This window comes from Pagrus pagrus (assembly GCF_965226575.1).
Source record: "Pagrus pagrus genome assembly, chromosome: 6".
Taxonomy (NCBI): domain Eukaryota; kingdom Metazoa; phylum Chordata; class Actinopteri; order Spariformes; family Sparidae; genus Pagrus; species Pagrus pagrus.
The window spans coordinates 16,156,773-16,175,952 of NC_140190.1; the positions used below are offsets into that span (position 1 = coordinate 16,156,773).

General features: G+C 40.7%; 1 protein-coding gene across 1 annotated transcript in view; it reads left to right on the forward strand.

Moving 5' to 3' along the window:
* The window catches only part of cers1 (ceramide synthase 1), a 33,115-nt gene extending 15,278 nt beyond the window's left edge, over positions 1-17,837 (forward strand). The window contains exons 2-7 of the mRNA XM_084354221.1: positions 6,399-6,558; positions 9,271-9,451; positions 10,271-10,432; positions 10,578-10,725; positions 10,865-11,025; positions 13,183-17,837. Coding sequence (XP_084210347.1) covers positions 6,399-6,558; positions 9,271-9,451; positions 10,271-10,432; positions 10,578-10,725; positions 10,865-11,025; positions 13,183-13,225 — 855 coding nt within the window. The 3' untranslated portion in view covers positions 13,226-17,837. The remainder of the gene's footprint in view (positions 1-6,398; positions 6,559-9,270; positions 9,452-10,270; positions 10,433-10,577; positions 10,726-10,864; positions 11,026-13,182) is intronic.
* The last annotated feature ends 1,343 nt before the right edge of the window (positions 17,838-19,180 follow it).

The window sequence follows — 19,180 nt, forward strand, 5'->3', positions numbered from 1 at the left end:
ACAAGTCTTACATTGGTGAGCTGACTACTTGAAGGTCTCCAATGAGAACCTTAATTCCAGGTTCATGGCCAATTCTGCCAGTTTGAGGAAAATTCAACCGATCAGAACTGAGTAGCTGGGATTAAGAATTTTCATTTTCCGAAATAGCTAGTTAGCTATAGCGCCAGAAAAATAGGGACAAGGGTGAATGAGAAGTCTACATGCAGAAATAACTTTTAAATCAACAGAATGAAATACTCTATGTTAAAAACTTTTCCCAGCACCTACCTCTGTCAAGTGAAAAAGGACGGATACATCACTCATTATTCATAATAAGGATACAACAAGACAAAATAACAATCTTTCCAACAAGACAATGGAAAAAAGGATTAATAAAAGAAGTGCTACTACAACCATCCACTTAAAATCAATCTACAGTTGAATTTGAAAGATTTTAGCAGTATCTGCTGGTAAATAAATATATATTGTAAGCAGGGGATGGTAAGAAGTACCAGTGAGGAGATGGATTAGACAAAGGGATGAAGGCAACATGTACATCTTACATTTTGGGCCTAAAACCTCCAACACATCATTGAGACAAGGAACACGTTATACCAGCTGTCCAGTGGAAGAAAAATATTGTCCCCCTCAATAAATAAATTCAGCAAAGGAAGCACTTTCTGGAGCCTCCGTCTGAGGAAAGAGCTTTATCCCCAGTGACAGCTGTCCGCTCATCAGCTTGTTAGGAACAAGGATGGAGATGGGAGGGTGAGGTAGGTGAGATCATTCTCTCTTTATAGAGGCAGATATTCTGTTTGGGGTGAGGTAGAAATGATGTGTAAGGAAGGGGATATTTAAAATAGTGTCGGAAAATTCTAACCTACTTACAGCATACTTCAAATAGTGTTGTATGAAATGTTAATCATAGATAAGTAGGTGCTTGCATATGTAAATAAAGCCTAAAACTCCAGCTATCCTTTGCATTAGCCTTTGTAAAAAACTTGCGCCCCGTCTGGAAAAAGATGTCAAGAGAACCGAAGGGAATCTGTGACAGAATTGGGTTTAAAAGTGACACTGAGAAGGACAGAGTGACGTCAGATTAACCAGAGAGATTGAAGCCAGGCAGGGCTAAAGGAATGAAAGAGGGTGAATGAGAGCGCGAGCCTTATTGAACACATCCACACATGAGCCAGCATCCTGACTCACTGGCCCAGTTTATCTCCTTATGCAACAGGCCAGTGGAGTCCATTCACCCCTCTCTCCTCTCTCATCACTTGCTTCCAGGAAGGGCGCAAGGGGCGAGCAATGGGGTGCAGCTGCAGATGAGCGAGGGGGGAAAGAGAGGGTGAAAGGACGGGTGAGGAAGGACTGGAGTGTGACACAGATGGAGGGAGTTTTGAGCCACACTGTAGGGCTTTGCCAGCATCCCTGCATGGTTGCTAAGGGAACCACTTATTTGTCGTGAAGTCTCTTTCACACTGACTCTTTCTCCTTCCACACAGACTCTGCCTCTATAATTTCCTTTTTCTCCTTCTGGTTTAAGACAGCTTCTCTCTCTTGAGCGGACAGTGAAATGAAATCCACCGATGCCCTGAGCGAGTTCAGCCAAAGTCTGTCTGTCAGAGAGAGAGGAAGAGAGGGGGGAGCTGTTGAATGGTCGTAGGTCCCAGCTGAGTGTAATTCAAGGCCCTGTCATTTATCCGACAGAGGACGAGTGGATTATCTCAGTGTCCTTGACCCAGTATACCCCCACTCTGTAGGCTGGCATTGAAAACTAAAGGGTAGATAGATAGAGTGGGTGGAAAGGACCCTGTGTGATGGTGGGCTGGCTGGCACAGAGAGACAAGAATGGAGCCATTGGCTGGCTGTTATATAATCTCAGAATCTGCATTTGAAACAGAGATTTTGTCTCTGCTGTGCGGTTTTGGTCGCTTTAGACCGAGACCAGAATATAGAGAGACCACCTCTGTCCAGAACTTGTCAGGAAGAAAAAACGTCACGCAGATACCAGTAACTGAACCTCAAAGACTCCATCAACAAGTCGTTGGTGCTGGGTCAGCCCACTGACAATTTTGTACCCTGCTTTTTACCTGCAGTATTGGCTTTGCACAGATTTGGGTTTGGGAATTAATAAAAACATGTGTCTCTGAAACTGGATGTAATCAGGAAAATTCTTGCTCTGTAGTGATGCTAAGTGATAATGCAGACATAGCACTGCATTAAAAAATGCATGGGGCTGCTTTGGTTTGAATGTGTTGCTAAAAGGTGCTGATGTACAGAGGAAATATGATCCAGGAAGTCCAGTTTGACACCTTCAGACAGTTTACGTAATGAAAAAGGAACTGACAACTCTGCAGGGTTATCATGACATTATTGTTGTATAAAGTTATAAATTGCACTCGTACGTTTTCAATGGCCATAAATAAAGGCTGCCAAAAGTGATGACAAGGGCTGCAGCCAACGATAATTACCTCTGCCACGGAAGTTGTATTTTCACACGCGTCCGTTTGCTTGTTTTGTTGGTTTGTCAGCAGGATTTCACACAAACTACTCAATGGATTTCCACAAAACCTGGATGGAGGATGGGTCTCTGCCCTGACAAGACCCCATTAGCTCTTGGTGTGGATCCAGGTTAAGGGACGTATCTAGAATTTTTTTTCACGTTGCAAGATAGGGCATTCATTGACAGTTTTCATTAATTTGTCATGGCAGTGTAGGCAGCGCACATTGTTGTTTGACTAGGTGGGAATGAGACTGGGCTGGCGGAGGTTACTACAGGATATGATGTAGAGCCATGCACGCAGCGCCTTGACATACCCGACGATAATATCGTTTATTGCGATATTTGCGCAGGACAATATTGTGATATAACATTTTGGACATCGCCCAAGCCTACTGTTGGGCCTTGGTGGGGGTATGAGCTCTACTAAGTAAGTTCTAGTTTTAATTATTGATCAATCTGCTGATTATTTTAATGATTAAGATGTGGACTTGCTTAAAAATTTGCCAGAGGCCAAAGTGACATCTTCTGGCTGCTTCTTTTGTCCAAATCTCAAAGACAAAAGACAGGAAGTGTTTGACATTTTTGTTTGAAAAATGACTGAAATGATTATTCGATCATCAAAACAGGTAATGAATTATTTTCTTTCTGTGCTGTACTCTGAGTTTTATATTTAAAATTTTAATTCAATCAGTGTTTTTTGACTCCCTCTGAAAAAGGTGTGGGGGGGGATTTTTGTTTGTTTTAGATGTATTTAAAAAACTTTTGACTTCTCCAGTCAAAGGAAGTGGCGTTATTCCTCATATAGTATAGCAAGACATGCAGTCAGTATGGTAAATGTAACACAAACAGTGATGTTGCCATGGTGCAGTTCAGACACTCTTTCATAAGCTAACTCTGTCACTGCTGAGTTTAGCTGCAGTGCAAACGTAGCCACATACAGTGTAGATGACACAGAGGAAACGGTATGAGGACAGGGCATAGTGAAACAGCGGTTAGGAGAATATAGAGCGAACAGATCGGATGTGGAAGAATTAGTAATGGGTGCACCAGCAGTGAGACAACTGTAATGATGATTACAAGTAAGATATGAGCTGCCGAGGCATTGCTTGTATCAGCCACCGGTCAGCCTTTGTGAATGTGCGTAGGCTTATTTTTTTGAGTATCGGAGGGGGTGATGTGGTGGAAGACCAAGGGGGTATGCTGTGTACTGACAGCTGGCTTCTATAAATAAATGTCGCAGGCAGGGGGGAGACGCAGGGGTGGAGAGAGAAAGAACGAGGGGGCTGAGAAGAGCGACAAATAAAGGGGAAGGAGGGGGAGAGAAGGGAGGAGGCTGATAGAGAGGGACTGATACAGATGTACTGAGAGACTTGTGGTGAGCGTCCCGGTCATGACTTACTGAACACATGTCACTACAGTCTCAACCAATCAGCAACCCCGGGTTGGATCACGTGCCCCATTGATGCTGCCATTTTTTTTCCATGTGTCACAATTGAGGATCACAAAGTCTGTTGCCGCTCGTTTTTATCTCACATCAGCGTTGCCCCGTCAGCTTCCTTCCCTGTCTTGTTTTGACTCTTTTTTTGTGTGACGCAGGAAATCCATCAAATCCGGAAAACAGCAGAAAAAGAGACAGAAACAAAGAAAAAGGCAGAAACAAAGAAAAAAAACAACTTTTAAAGCCAGGAGACTGACAGGAATAATATATATTATATATATAATAATTTTGTGAATCCATGTGAACGAGACTTTCTTAGACTGCACGGTTTACATTTGGCTGAAGCAACCCTCTCTCCATTAATTTGTCATGTAATTGGTCACTGAGCCTTGTCGGATCATGTCCTGGAGACTAGCTGCTTGGTAACAACTGACTGAGATCTACTGTATCACTGACACCGGCGACTTTCACTTTCCCGCCTCCTGTTACACCATCTGAGGGTTGAGCGCTTGTGTGTGTTGCATTTTGTTTATGAGGCGCTGAGCTGGGTTCAGTTTCCTGTCTTGGCACATTTATGAAACACTGAACACCTGCCTGTCTTACTGCTCAACAGATGTACCTGTCTCATCTATTTTACCTATCTTTCTGCTGGTCTTTGACATTTGTCGTCAGTGTCACTTCCTCGGCATTTACTTTATTTCTTTCAGTTGAATTAATATGATTTAGGCTGTGGAATTTCAAGGGGAGGCAAAAGATGGGAGTGAGGAGACAGTTAGATTAGAGAGGGGGTGGAGGAAGATAACGTGGTCCCACCACCGAACACTGGGTGGGGTCTTGTTATCAGGCTCCATCAAGACATCAGTTGTCTCTCCTACTTCCTCTATTTCTTCTTGCATTGCAAGCCATAAGCAGACTTGTGAAAGAGTTTCTGTGGGCAGACGATCACATGATTGTAATGAACTGGAGCTTACTGATGGTGGTGCTTGTGCACATGTGTGTCAGGAAGAGAAAGACATACAGAGAGGAAGAGAGAGCATGTGTCAGGGTTATCTGAGTGCAAGTATATGCAGAAGTATCTGTAGCTCTAACCTAAACAACATCCCGAGACTGTCAGAAGCACAGGCAGCAGGCCAACAGTGGGTCATCTTGCACTTTTTATCGACATCTCAATATAAAGCCTGATATAAATGAATAAACAATCAACTGAAGTTTAAGTGTAGAGGATGTAGTCAACAACAAAACGATCCAAACGCGGCCCAAACTTTCTCCCTTTGAGGACCAAAACTGAAACTTAACAGCAAACTTACTATTGTGTGGCATTTTTAAGATGCAAAATGGTACTACGACCACAATTGACAAAGTGTGGAGTTGTGAAAATGTAAATGAATTTGGGATCCTGCGTATTTAAAGTACATTTTCTTTCAGAAATAAAACTGCATGAAGTGAGATTTATAACATAATTGTTTAAAGGTCAAATATGTAAGAATTTCCCACCTGTCGGGTTCATAATTAGAACACAAAGGGGACAGCATTTCACCACAGTTAGTGCTAATTGCTGCTAATAGTAGCTGTCATTAGCTAGTTAGCTCAGGTAGCAATGAAGCTCGTGGTCTGGACTGTGAGCTTGGAGCACCGCTAGCACAGGAGCTTTGGACCAAGACCGGCCAGGGCTAGCTGGTTAGCATGCTGCCTTCAGTAGATATCTCTTCAACATGATACTTCACATTCCTTATAATTAATTAAGTTAATTTTTGAATGTTTCCAAATTCTTACATATTGCACTTTTAAATATCTTCTTTTTTTTTTTTTTTCTCTAGAAAATTTGAACATTATGGCCCACCAACCCACTTTGGGCAGCCCTGAACTGTAAACTTGAGTTAGCTTCTCTCTCACTAAAATATGCCATTATTGGTTTGAACTTTGTGCGGACTAGTTACCAATTGTAACATTTCTCACCGTCTTGTCAACATTTTTTCCTGAATGTTCTGTTGTACAAGTATGCTGAAAATGAAGAAACAATCCTCTTGATGTCCTCATTCCATTTAGGCCCGTTTGTTTTCTGCAGCCAGGGTTTATTAGTTCAGAAGAATGTGCCAAGAGATGTTGCCACAGTTAAAATCCCTATAAAAAAGGAAAACATCTGTGGTCCCATCGGCAAGAAAATCCTGGCTAAGATTTTTCTCTAAGTGTCCCTGCTCATTCTTGCAGTCGTAGGATGTGGTCTCTGGCTATGATATTTGTGTCTTTGCATAATGGAAAGAAATAAATGGTTATTTACAAAAAACAAAAGCAACAAAGTGATTTCATCTCAGTGGAAAAGCCACAACAATGCATTAACAGAATTGTTTGCTTCACCACACAACTTGAACTCCTTCTAAATGAGTCCAAAGGCCTGCCAGCGGTTCGCCCAGCCTGAGGAAACAAGCTTAATATGCACTGAATGTGACTTCTTCTCCTCTCTCTGCTCTGTCCCTACAGCCTCTAGCCCAGTGGTGGAGGTTGATGCACAAAGATGCTGCCAAGATGCCAGAGAGCGCGTGGAAGCTGGTCTTCTACACCATGTCGTGGTCATACAGCACCTACCTGCTCTTCTTTACCTCCTACTCCTTTTTCCACGACCCGCCCTCCGTCTTCTACAGTAAGATACAGAACAGTGTGAACACATGTTGTGATGCACTTGTCCTCTTTGGGATCTGTTGATTGAATGATTTGACTCTGTTCTGCATCAAGAAAAGAAATTTTTGATAACCTAATCTGTCTTGAATTTAAATGTATTTTACGCCATTTAACCTCTTTTAGTGTTTGAATCTGGTCCATCTTAAAAACTGTGTTTGAAGAGTGCTGTAACTGAGTGATTCCCTGACCTAACTTCTCAGGCTAGATAAGGAGCTGAAGTCAATTTAATCTAATGAAACAGCAGGCAGCATGGCCTAATCCTCTGTGGGGGTAACTTTGAGAATTCAAATAGAGAGATGTTTATGATGGTGCATACAGGACATGCGGCCTGGTGCACTGGTGCAATAAATTATCTGCATAATTGCACATAATGGAAAACAGACACATGACAGGGAACTTGTGCGATGACTATCTCTCTATCACTACTGGTTGATCGATGTGTTGAACTCAGAATCCAGATATGTCTTTTATAGTCTCTTATCCTCTTCCATCAGACACGGAGGTGTCAAGGCTTCGGTCCAGCTCCATTGCTCTGAGTGGAGCTAGCAAAGGCTGGTTGACAGCGCCAGGTTGATCTTTAAGAGCTACATCACCGCTAATAGCTGTCAGCCTGAGATGTGTACTGAGGCAGTGTAATGTGGTTGAACTGTCAGGGAGGGAGTGGGAGAGAAAGAGTGAGGGATGTGAAGCTAAAAAACTAGAAATCAAAGCAAGACTGGCAAAAGTGAGGAGGAGGGACAGTGTGTCTGTTTTCTGAAGGGAAAAAAAGAGGGTAAAAAAGCTTCAGTCTCCAGGACAGAAAAAAAGTCTTCCCATGCCTCCCCTTGGCAGCGCTCCTGTTGTGATCCATCTAGCAGCCTTCTTCTCAATGTTTAATGACGGAAGGACCAATCAATAAACATTACACAAGGCCCCAACGTAACCCCATCCCACTAGAGACAAACCGTACTCAAACATCGGAGGACAAAGTTTCCGTCCAACATCTGATAGGTTTCCGAGACGTGAGCTAGCCCCAGCAGCCTTAACATACATTCGGCCTGTTTGGCCTGCGGTACTTCTCTAATTCTCCTGAGGTTAAACCTGATCCCTCCAGCCTCCTCGTCTGCATACTAACTTCTCCAGCTGACCCTTCACATCTGGTATCCCCCCTCCCCGGAAGTCACTGTATATAGCTCAGTATCTGCAGATAATGGTTGGACTGCATTTGTGTCCATATGTGTATATATAACAGTGATCCTGCTGTATGTACAACATGTTCATCTTACACACAAGAGATGAATCCTTTGTTACTTTTCTGTAGGATGGACCTTTACAGTGTGGCTCATTAGTTGTATCTAAATGAAAAACATTGTAAATAAAATTTTGGACAAACCTAAATGTGTAAATGGCAAAGCAGGAGACAAATTTATTTTAAAATTTAATATTTTTAAAATCCTTCTGCAAATCCACTTAATAATGCATTGACTTCTCACTGAAACACTGAATAATAAAAGAAAAGTAATTGGTACATTTAATATTTGATCATTGTATTACTTAACTAGGTTTTCGGTTTAATGCAGATCCAAACACCTTAAAACAACGTATGATCAACAAATCACTCCACAGTCTTTTGTAACTGGAAATTTTCCTGTTTGAAACAGGCAGTTCAGTTGATGGATCCAAATCTCCTGGCTTTAATAGTTGTCTAGTACGTTTAAGAGTTTGGCGAGACAATGAGTTGTGTCATATTAGCACTTGCTGACACACAACTGCCTCTTTCACTTGTTTTTGCATCAATAAGCAGTGACTGTTGTTAATAGGTCTGTGTCTCGCCTGTTTTCAATTTTGTGTTAGTGAGGATACACTCACCTCCCTGTTTTATTGTGTGAGCAATAGTCTGAGACGCCCAACTACAAATAACAAGAAGGAAGATAATACAGTTACAATACATGAGACAAAAGCTCTAAGGGAGTGCAAATCTCTGGCAAAAGCTGCACAACTCTCTAAATTAACATAAATTATACAAAATGTAAAATCGTGAATCTGCATTTGGTTCATAATTGTATAAAAATACATATACTGATAACAAATTATTGTGATTGGCTGATGGCATCCATGTTTTTTGGAGACTTGTGTAGTTTTAAGAGAGTTAGACTTACTCTGCACTGTGTTTTTACTGAGGTAATGCCTATTAAAATGTATCATGTTGCTGTAGTGCCACCTATAGACAGAATGTCATCACATTTATTTATGGCTTTGTGTGAAATAGGTCACTGTAAAATTGTATGACAGGCTCATCAACATGTTTCAGAAACCATCTTTGGTGAACTTCTGTAGAAATATTGATGAAAAAAATATTTAGTTTTTTATTTATGGACACAGAAGTGTTATTGTACCTGGATATGCACCAAAAACCAGCGACTGTGTCGGCCCATGGGCAAACTTTTTCACCTAAATTTAACAGAAATCTTTAAATGAAGTTTTTTTGTATCCTGCCAACAAACAAACAAACATACAGACAGACATATAAAGGAAGACTAACGAAACCATATTTGATGATGACTATTAAATAAAGAGTAAGACTGTATTGACTGTCTGGTCTTTGACAGTTCATTTGGTATTTGATTTCAAAGTGAAAGCTGACGTCCTCAATGTGCTCTCAGGCCTCTGAGCTCGTTTCTGTCTCTTTCTCCAGACTGGAAGAGTGGTATGTCAGTGCCTACAGACATCGCCATAGCCTATCTGATCCAGGGCAGCTTCTACGGCCACTCCATCTATGCTACAGTCTACATGGACGCATGGAGGAAGGACTCGGCTGTGATGGTGGTGCACCATATCATCACACTGGCTCTCATTAGCTTCTCCTACGCCTTCAGGTATGTTTTTTCTAGTTTAAAGATGCAAAGTGTAAGAAGGTTGTAGTAACGGCTTTCTATTGGTAATGTCTGATGAGGTGACTCTCTCACACCTGACTCTTGGTGATTTCTGCAATTTATATTATCAGCTAACGTTACAAAGCAACCAGCGTCAGATCCTTGCAGCGTGGTTAAGTTAGAGATAGCAAGTTAACTTTAGCAGGCTTTCTTGCTAATGCTATTATTGTGAGCAAAATGCTATCGGAGTGGATATGTTAGTTGGCGATTATTTTCTTGTATATTACGAACCGTGTTGATTATAGCCAACAATAAATGATGTCACAGTACAAAGCAAAGGTATAAAACTAACATCTGCTTTCTACTAACCAAGATCAATGCAAGGCAGGGGCAACCAATTAGCTAACTATGATCCAAGCTAAGGTTAGCCAGCTAGCTTTAACTTAGCTGCACTGCATGGATCTGGCATTGTTTGCTTTGTAACATGATGATTGCAATAGTTTGCAAATGGAAAGCTAATTGTAAAGTGATTTCACAGAAAAGGGTAGAGTGAAGTGACAGTTTTCACAGTTCAGCACAAACTGAGACAAAAACATTTCTTCATCTTCTCTGGAAGTCTTCAAAATAAACTGCATTATCTTTAATCTTTCTTTGCAAAACTGTATCGACTGACAATATCCTATTTACAAATAAGCTTTCATACACACATTTAGAAAGATTGCTGGTTTGTTTTGTAACAATGCACAAAAACTTGCTTTGACAGACACTTGTTTGTATCGGACTGATGTACACTAACTGTACTGTATGTTCTCTGCCGTTCAGATACCACAACGTAGGGATTCTGGTGTTGTTCCTCCACGACATCAATGACATCCAGCTGGAGTTCACCAAGCTCAACGTCTACCTGAAGTCCAGAGGAGGAGGCTATTACCTGCTCAATGACATCCTCTCCAACATGGGCTCTGTCAGCTTCAGCATCACTTGGTGAGGCTCAACAAACACAAACACACACACACACACAATATGTCGGACAGCTTTTTTCTGCCTGGTTCTTACTCACGGTGATGAAAAAACAATAATAATGTTTCCTGTCTGTTGTCTGATGTGTTTTTGTCTCCATTGCTCTCAGGTTCTGGTTCCGTCTCTATTGGTTCCCTCTCAAAGTGCTGTATGCCACATGTGTGTCCAGCCTCCAGTCCGTCCCCAGCATCCCCTTTTACTTCTTCTTCAACGCTCTTCTCCTGGCGCTGCTGCTCATGAACATCTACTGGTTCCTGGTGAGGACAAACAGGTTTTTTAGTCAAACCTAGACAGCATTTGTGGTCAGTTTGTTAGTTTGTCTGTCTCCAGGAAACCTGAAACATTGACACAATCTGATCTATCTGTATTTCTGTTTTTCTCCCTTGTTTTGTGTAGTTCATTGTGGTTTTCGTGGTGAAGGTGTTGAAGATGAAGGAGGTAAACGATGTCAGAGAGTACGAAGACGAGGACGGCAACAAGACGGCAGCGGGCCTGCTCAGACGGCCTCAGGCAGAAAACAACGATGATGGTGCTGGACATCACATCTCTGCCCAGGGGTGAGCTGCACCAACAGACCACGTCATTTTATTCAGTGTGACATGGAGACCTCAGCTTAGGGTGTAAAAATACAAACCAGCCAACTGCTGACAGATTTCACAGTAATGCTGAGTTGTTCGATTTCACTGGCAGCAGGTTTGGCAGGAAACTTGCAGTTTAAGGTGCTATTTGTAGATTTGTAGAACAGTATGTCGGTAGGTTTAAGATGAGAGAAGGCCTGTTGCAGTGTAACAGTCTTTTTCTACTGATGTTAGTTTCTAATTTTCCATCCCAATCCTTTAAAGTTTAATTGAAATATATGAGAAAATATAGGCTAACACATAGTGTCCTGTGATCTTCTGAGTATTCTGAAAAAACAGAACTGAAGGTCTCCAGCTGTGCTAGCAACTCTGTGAGGCTATACGTCAGCACAGCAGTGCTTTGAGCTAAATGCTTACATCAGTATGCTAACATGCTCACAGTGACAATGCTAACATGCTGATGTTTAACAGGTGTAATGTTTACCTTAGTTTAATGTGTAAGCATGCTAACATTTGCTAACTGGCATGGAACAAAAAGCACAGCTGAGGCTGATGGAAATAATATCAGCTGCTAGCCCGGCTAATGCATTGTCCTTAACAACTGAATAAGATGGGGACTTATTTTGAAATGCAAACAAAACAGGTGAAAAAAACAGAACAACAAACACAAAATGGCTCCATACAGCTTGTCAGGTGTGATCCAAGTCTCAAGAAGCCCTGAGATCCAAAATTTATTTTGAAAAGATATTATTTACATCCTTTTTGCGCCGAAATCTTCACTGTAGCTGCAAAGCTAAAAGTGTTAGCATGAAGTCTGAAGTGTGTGCCGAGCTTTATATACCGTCTTTTCAAATCAATTTAGGATGTCGGGGCTTCAGGAGACTTACATTATGTTGAATGAGCTGTGTGGAGTCATTTCATGTATTATTTTTTTTTGGTTTATTTAATTTTTTCAGTCGTTTTCTTTAAAGTTTGAAACAAGTCCTCATCACCTTCAGTTGTTTAGAAGAATGCTGCAACACTGTTTTGCTGTGAGTACAAAACTTCACTTGACTTTCCATCCGCATGGAGGTGAGAAGATAATGACTGAATTTGATTTTGGGTGAACTTACCCTTTACTAGATTAAAATATTGCAAAGAAAGCTGCAACTTTTTTCTTTGACGATTAGGTTTGATAGCTCTTAGTCGCGGTTTTGCCAACAGTGTTACCACAACTGACACACAAAGACACACAAAGCACGTTTTTATGTAATAAATTCAGTATCTTCATTCTCTGTTCTGGTGAGTTGTGGTACAATAGTCACTGAATTGATTTGACAGGTTTGTAGTCAGATATTGCAGCTGGTGGACAAACAAAGTGCGCGTCCTCTGTTAACACGTCTGAGCAGTTATTATATTAATCATGCCTCTATAAGAGGATATTGAGGAGAATATTGAGGTAATTTACAAATAGTTTCCTTTCATCAGTGGAGTTTTAGTATGCAAGAAGCCATCGTATTGCATAATAGTGTTCCCCTTGGATATGTTAATGAGTAGTCAGCACTTTGCAAGCTATAAACTAGAAACTGCCAACTTGACTAAAGCCAATGTTTTTCGTGCGATTATCTGAAGTTATGGATTCATCCATCTTTATCTGAGGCGCTGCCTTTAGCCCCCTGGCCGACTGTCATGTGTACTTCTATCATCTGCTGATTATCATGGCAGCCTTTGAAGACCCTGAAACTGCCAAAGTCCTATCACTTTTCTATTAGTTAAGAATATTTACAGAAATAAGGTAATGCTGTCTAAGCTTTGGTAACTTAAACATGATCAGAATGTATTCCCTTTGGTACTTTCTCCTCTCCTGAAGGCAGGAGCAGATGCAGAAAAGAGCAGCTCTCCCACTGAGCTTGTGTAACTAGTGGCCCTCACAGGTAGATAGGATCAAAGAGCCTGAGACCATATGGAGATGTGATTATGTGGCAGTCCTTATCTGCCTGGCCTTGAACCCTGCTGATATCCTCTCCGCCTGCTAATGCCTCACATCTGCTGATCACCTCACCTGACAAGTTTATTCTCCCCTTCTCATTCCCTATCTGTCCTGTCCGAGACTCCCAGGCTCTCAGTCCCCTGACTCTCCATTGTCTCTCTTTGCAGCAAGCACGTGCAGAACGGGATCACCAAGGACAAGCATCTATAACAGGCTCTCCATCGCCACCACCTGGCACTAGGCTACAAGTACAAGCAAGACAAGACGCCCTACTTGGACGGCTCACGCTCAAAACGTGGCTGAAGGGAAGAGTGTCACAAAAAGAAAAAGGAAGGAAAATAGCAAGATAGGCCGCGATGTGTTTTTATTCTTTTTATTTGTTTAGAACATTTCATTTCATCACTGTTGTTTTGTTTTCAGTTTTGTTTTTATTAGAGCACTGTGAATGTTATTTCAGGTGACATTTTGTCTTATTGTTGCTAACTTTACATTTGATAGATTGAGTAGAAACAAACCAGTTTGAGTGAGAGTTGGACTGGGATTTTCACGTACAGTAGTACAGGGTGTCATAATCATCAGCATCGCCCTGAACAGCGCCGCAGCACCCACACAAGGAAAAGGCGTAGGCCGGTAGACGTTTAGACCTACAGTAACCTTTAGTAAACAATAAGGGTGAGCTGTGTTTGCCGTCAGTGAAATATGTTTCCTACTAACTTCCTTTCCCCCTTTTACTTCCCATCGTCCTCCGTCCATCCTCTCTGACTCCAGACATGAAGAGAAAAAGGCTAAAAAGAAAAACTTGATTCAAATGGGAAACACTTTGTTGCTGTTTTCAGTATTGCTCTCATGAGAGCCTGCCTGGCATTGTCTGGTACTGTTTCACCACATGTATTGATTTTCATATCATTGCACAAGTCAGTGGTGGTGACCGCACAGCTCTGGCCCCCTCCGCGTCCATTAGTTTGAATCGAGAACCCACATTGGTGTGTGTAGGTATGTTCGTGTCTTCGGTGTATGAGGATGTGGAGAGTATGGATGTAGCCGAATCTTTCAATTTGAAATCCTTCCCTTCACAACATTTCACCTCTCAGTTTCATTTCTTTTATCTTTTTATCTCTTGTACTGATGATCAACAGATATTGGGAATAGTCACTTGGCATTCTTGTATAGAAAAAGCTTTTATTTTATTTTATTTGACATTTTTTGTCTTTGTGTGTCGCAAACATCTGTTGCTGCACTGACATGAAGGCATACAAGCTGATTGCTGGTTTAATGACAGCAAATAGCTAGAATTGATTGAATGGTTTTCAGTTTCATCCTCATGATTTAATTTGTTTAAACGATATGAATTTGAATAACATTTTTAAAGCAGTTCCTGGGTGGTGGCGGCTATCAGGTTCACAGATAATTGGAACAATAGCCCAGAACTTGTGTAAAGATAAAAATCAGTATGATAAAAACATGTATGCACACATTATGGTATTCAGGAATGCATGACATCGAATGATTTTGGAGATATGCTATGAAATTGTCTTACAAACAAACATTGAAGAAGAAATCCTCTCAACATGTAATCATTATGTCTTTATTAATGTCCTAAAAGTGATCTTTTTTGGAGCAGTCGTGACCACTGAACATACATAGTGTTGTCTGACAAACACAAACAAACCAGCGAGTGATAAACCTTCCTGTGGCATGAGTTAAAGTCTGACATGTCCCAGAAATCTGACTTATGGCAAGATATTTTTGACGTCATCTGTAATCTGAACACACTGAATTAAGCTACAGTTAAAAGGGACTGGTTTCACTGGATCTCGCTGGTTTACTGTGTGTGTTAGTGGGAACAGCTGCTGCACATGTATAAAATAAGGGATGTTTCTAATCTTCCTACCGTCTCGATCAAATTCAAGCTCTTGTTTCGATGAACAGCATGCTTGTGCTGCTGGAGCAGGCCGCAGATGTCGTCTGTCCATAAGAGAAGCGTCTGTCTGTTGTAGTTTATCTGTTTGTCTTCCACAATTCCCTCGTTAACACTTGGGGGAAGTTCAAACAAACCTTTTAATTTTACATTAAACTATCACTATTATTGCTGTAGATCAGGTTATTATTGTTGTTTTTTTGGAATTGCTGCTGTTTTTTGTTTTTTTTTTTCCTCTGAGAGCACTGTTGGTATTCCAGTTGTGTTGTTTTTTTTCTGCTGTGTATGAGTTGGCGATTGTCTGCTCAGATCAGATGTTTCCAGGGACCAGGGAGAGACATTTTGTTCACCTACATCTTGATTTAGTCTCAGATCTCTTCCTTTTAATCTGAATGCTGGCTCTCACTCATTTGACCGTGGTTGTTATACATCTGTACTGTAAGTAACATGATCTATCAAACATGTTACTGTGTGTTTTATATCAGACATTCAGAGTCCTGTAGCTGACTGGTTTTACTAGCATGCTGATATAGCAGGAAATGACCTCCAAGGTCTATCCCTGCACAACTTTCAGACTAGATTATCCATAGTTTGCTGATATTTTTGTTGTATGATGACAGATGACGGGAAGGGAAGTTTGTAGTTAACCCACAAAGACCTGTGATCTGAATTAGGTGTGACTCTTCCCTCAGGTCTGGTATGGTACTGTGTGCTAAAGGTGCACCTTCAATCTTTCCACCTCTCCCCCACTGTGTCATACTATAAACAGTCCTGTGCTGTGATATGTGAACGAATAACTACTACTAGGGGTGGACGATATGATGAAATATACAATCATGCGATTTGAATTTGCTGTACAGTGTATAACATGCTGTGTATCCTTTTAACATCCTTTCTTATTAGTTATTCGATGAATTGATTACCCAAAAACAACTGCAGCAACTACCAGGTGTTCACCAGATGACCCTCAACTCAATTGATTTATCAGCAAATACATTATACCATCATGTGTATCATGTTCAATCATGTATCTCAAGAGGATTTCATCCATGTCGCCCACCCCTAACTGTAACCCAGAAGGGACAAAACTAACCGAAATTGAAGGAAGAACATTTTAAGATTGTCACTTTATTTTTCTTTCTGTATGGATTTGGCTGACTCTTATTTAAACGTTAGATACAACCTATAGTTCGGGTCATATTTGGTTTACGTTGTTGGCTGCATGCGATGCTCAGTTCAGTCAGATAACTCATCAAGAACAAATGTATGTGAGCGTACAGCCTCAGCTCTGACCTCGTCACTCCCCATTTGCATACACCAAGATCAGCACACAGGAGATCAGGGAGTGATGATAAGACGACGAGGCAGTGTTTGCAAATTCACCAGGAAGACGGCATCAGTAGGCGCTTCACTACTTGATTGCGTTCACTTGAAATCAGCACAGAGAAGATCAGGAGTGACGACAGTTTGACGAAGCACTGTTTGCAAACTGATCAGTATAGCATCAGCATTGATAGGGCCACCTCGTTACAAAGTCTCCTGTGGACTTGTGTTATACTGAGTTGAGTGTGATATGATATTTGGCGTGTAGACTGCGCTCATCACTTCCTGTTATTAAATTTGGCCCCAACAAATTAAGGGAGTGACGATAAAACGAGAAGTGCAAACTAATTAGTAAAGCAGCAGCATTGATGCGGCTGCCTCATTGCAAAGGCTGTACTGGATTTGTGTTGCAGTGTGTGGAGAATCACACATTTGGTGTTTAGGCTCTCACCTTGTCACTCCCAATGTTCATGCATTACAACCACATAGAAATTTAGGGAGTGGCGATAAGAAAAGCAGTATTTATAAACTGAGCAGGCTAACACATTTCAAAGGCTTCACTGGAGTTGTACTGTAACAAGTACAGTGTAGGATATATGTTGTGTCTAGGCTCTGACATTGTCACTCCCTGTTTCAATACATCGATCTATACATAGACATTTAGCGAGTGACCATTAAAGAAGCATTTTTTATAAACTGAGCAGGAGTATTTGAAGGCTTCACTGGATTTGTAGTGTAGTGAGTACAGTATGGTCTTTGACCTTGTCACTCCCTATTTCCATACATTACAATCAACAACTAGAAATCTAGGAAGCGTCAAGAGAAGCAGCAGTGTTTATAAACTGAGCAGGACCGTTTTTAAAGGATTCACTAGCTTGTACTGTAATGAGAACTGTTCAGGTCCATTTGATGTCTCGGCTCTGACCTTGTCACTCCTCGTTTGCATATATTGAAAGTGGTCAAACAACATCAGGGAGTGACAATAAGATGAGCATTGACAGGACCACTGTACTTCCAAGGCTGTGTTAAATTGCTCTGTACTGAACATGACTTGTGAGTTGTCTCCCTGAACTGACTCACAGGCTTCGCTCCATCATGACACAAAGTTTCTTCACGAATGGTTTGATTGTGCCAAAATGTCCACCCAGTTAATGAGTGGGTGTTTGTGGGAGCTGGTGACGAGTGAAGAGTAGAGCTGGTAGAGATAGCAGAGAAGGACGGGCAGAAAAGCCCAGCAGGTATTTCGTATAAATTGCACTGTAATTTATTAGTATTATTTTTATTGTTCATTAGTAGATCAAAATTAGAAAAGCGAAGGGAGAATTGGGGAATTTTTATGACTTTCTTTAAAGAATCAGTAACTAAAACTCATATTAATTGAAAGTGTATTTTAATGATACATGTTTTTTGGACCATTAATACTTGCTGTAAGCGACACAAATTGCCCCATTTTTTTCAAAGTGAATTTGACAACTTGATAAAGACACGTACTTGCTCTTTTGTAATGCAATTTTAATACCATTCAGCCAATGTTATCGTTTCATTTTTTTCCCATAAAATAAAACATGTCAGTAAACAAGAGACGTTCTCCGTGTGACTTCTTTTAATTTAATCTTTATTTAATCACAACTGATATCATTTTCATTGCAAAGATCAAGTGTTGTGGATGAGGTGAAACAGAGTTCAGACCAGAGGAGAGTTCATTTCAGTGCACAAATGAAAACTGACTGCTTCAATAAATTAAAAATTCATATGTACCACACAGTATTTCCCTCGTGTTGGTAATAAAAAAAAATCTCACCATTGTTACCATGGCGACGGGGGTCGGGGGGGTGGTCACGAGTCATGCAGTTACACGTGGAAAATACAAAAAGTCAAATAAACACCATTCACCCACAACAAGGCAAGACCAGGGCAGAGAGAAGGTCAAGGTCAAGGAAACGCTGCAGTATCAACTTTACACACATGAAATTAATATTCTAGGTGTGTTTAAGATATTTAGCCCCTTTAAGTCAACACCCTTTGTTATTGCCCATTTTAAGACATCCAGTGTATAAATACTGCAGTGCTGGCTTGACCCGAAATCTCAACAAGGCTTTAAAAGTCTGATTAAGTCAATCACATTATTGCTACAGTCAGCAAAAGGTCAAATTCAGCACAACATGTTTTCTACTGATAAAAAGGAGTAAAGGGGGAAGCTTTATCTCGTCATGATGCGTTGTACGTTGTACTCTCACATACTTAACACACATGTGCTCTGATTAGACAAAAAAACATGTTCGTTGCATGTGACCTTTTTAACACGAGCTTTCAGATACTTCACCAGCGTTGACCTTTTAATCAATTTAGGGTAGTAATAAAAAAAAAGAAAAAAGACTTGAGTGGTAAAAATAAGACACACCAGGTCACACAGCAACAGGAATCAAACCTCGACTACAGAAAAACCTGACACACGAAGCAAGAAGGAAAAATTAAAGATGGGATCTGCTTTAAATTTCTATAACCATTATATATTAAATGGGAGGAAAGGGGGAAGATTAGTACATACAATAATTATTTGGCAAGGATTTGAATGTTTCTTTTAATAGTTTCACTACCAAGGCAATGGAATCAGGATTATCTAAACACTACTTCACATTTTAGACAACTCATCTTATTCGTAAACGATATTTGTGTTAGGAGTCTTTTCACTGAGCGCTCAAAGAATAGGTTTACATTTTTTCCAAGTCTGTCTCATCACAATAATCACGTGCCCATATGTGCAGTGAAAGTTATCGGTCACTGATCATTTATTGTCTCTATACTGACTACACAACACAACTATACTAAGTAATATCGGGCTAAATGATTTGATAATCAATTAGTCAAACACTTTGTGGATCCAGCTTCTTTTTTTTTTTTTAAGTGATTAGTTGCCTTTCAAG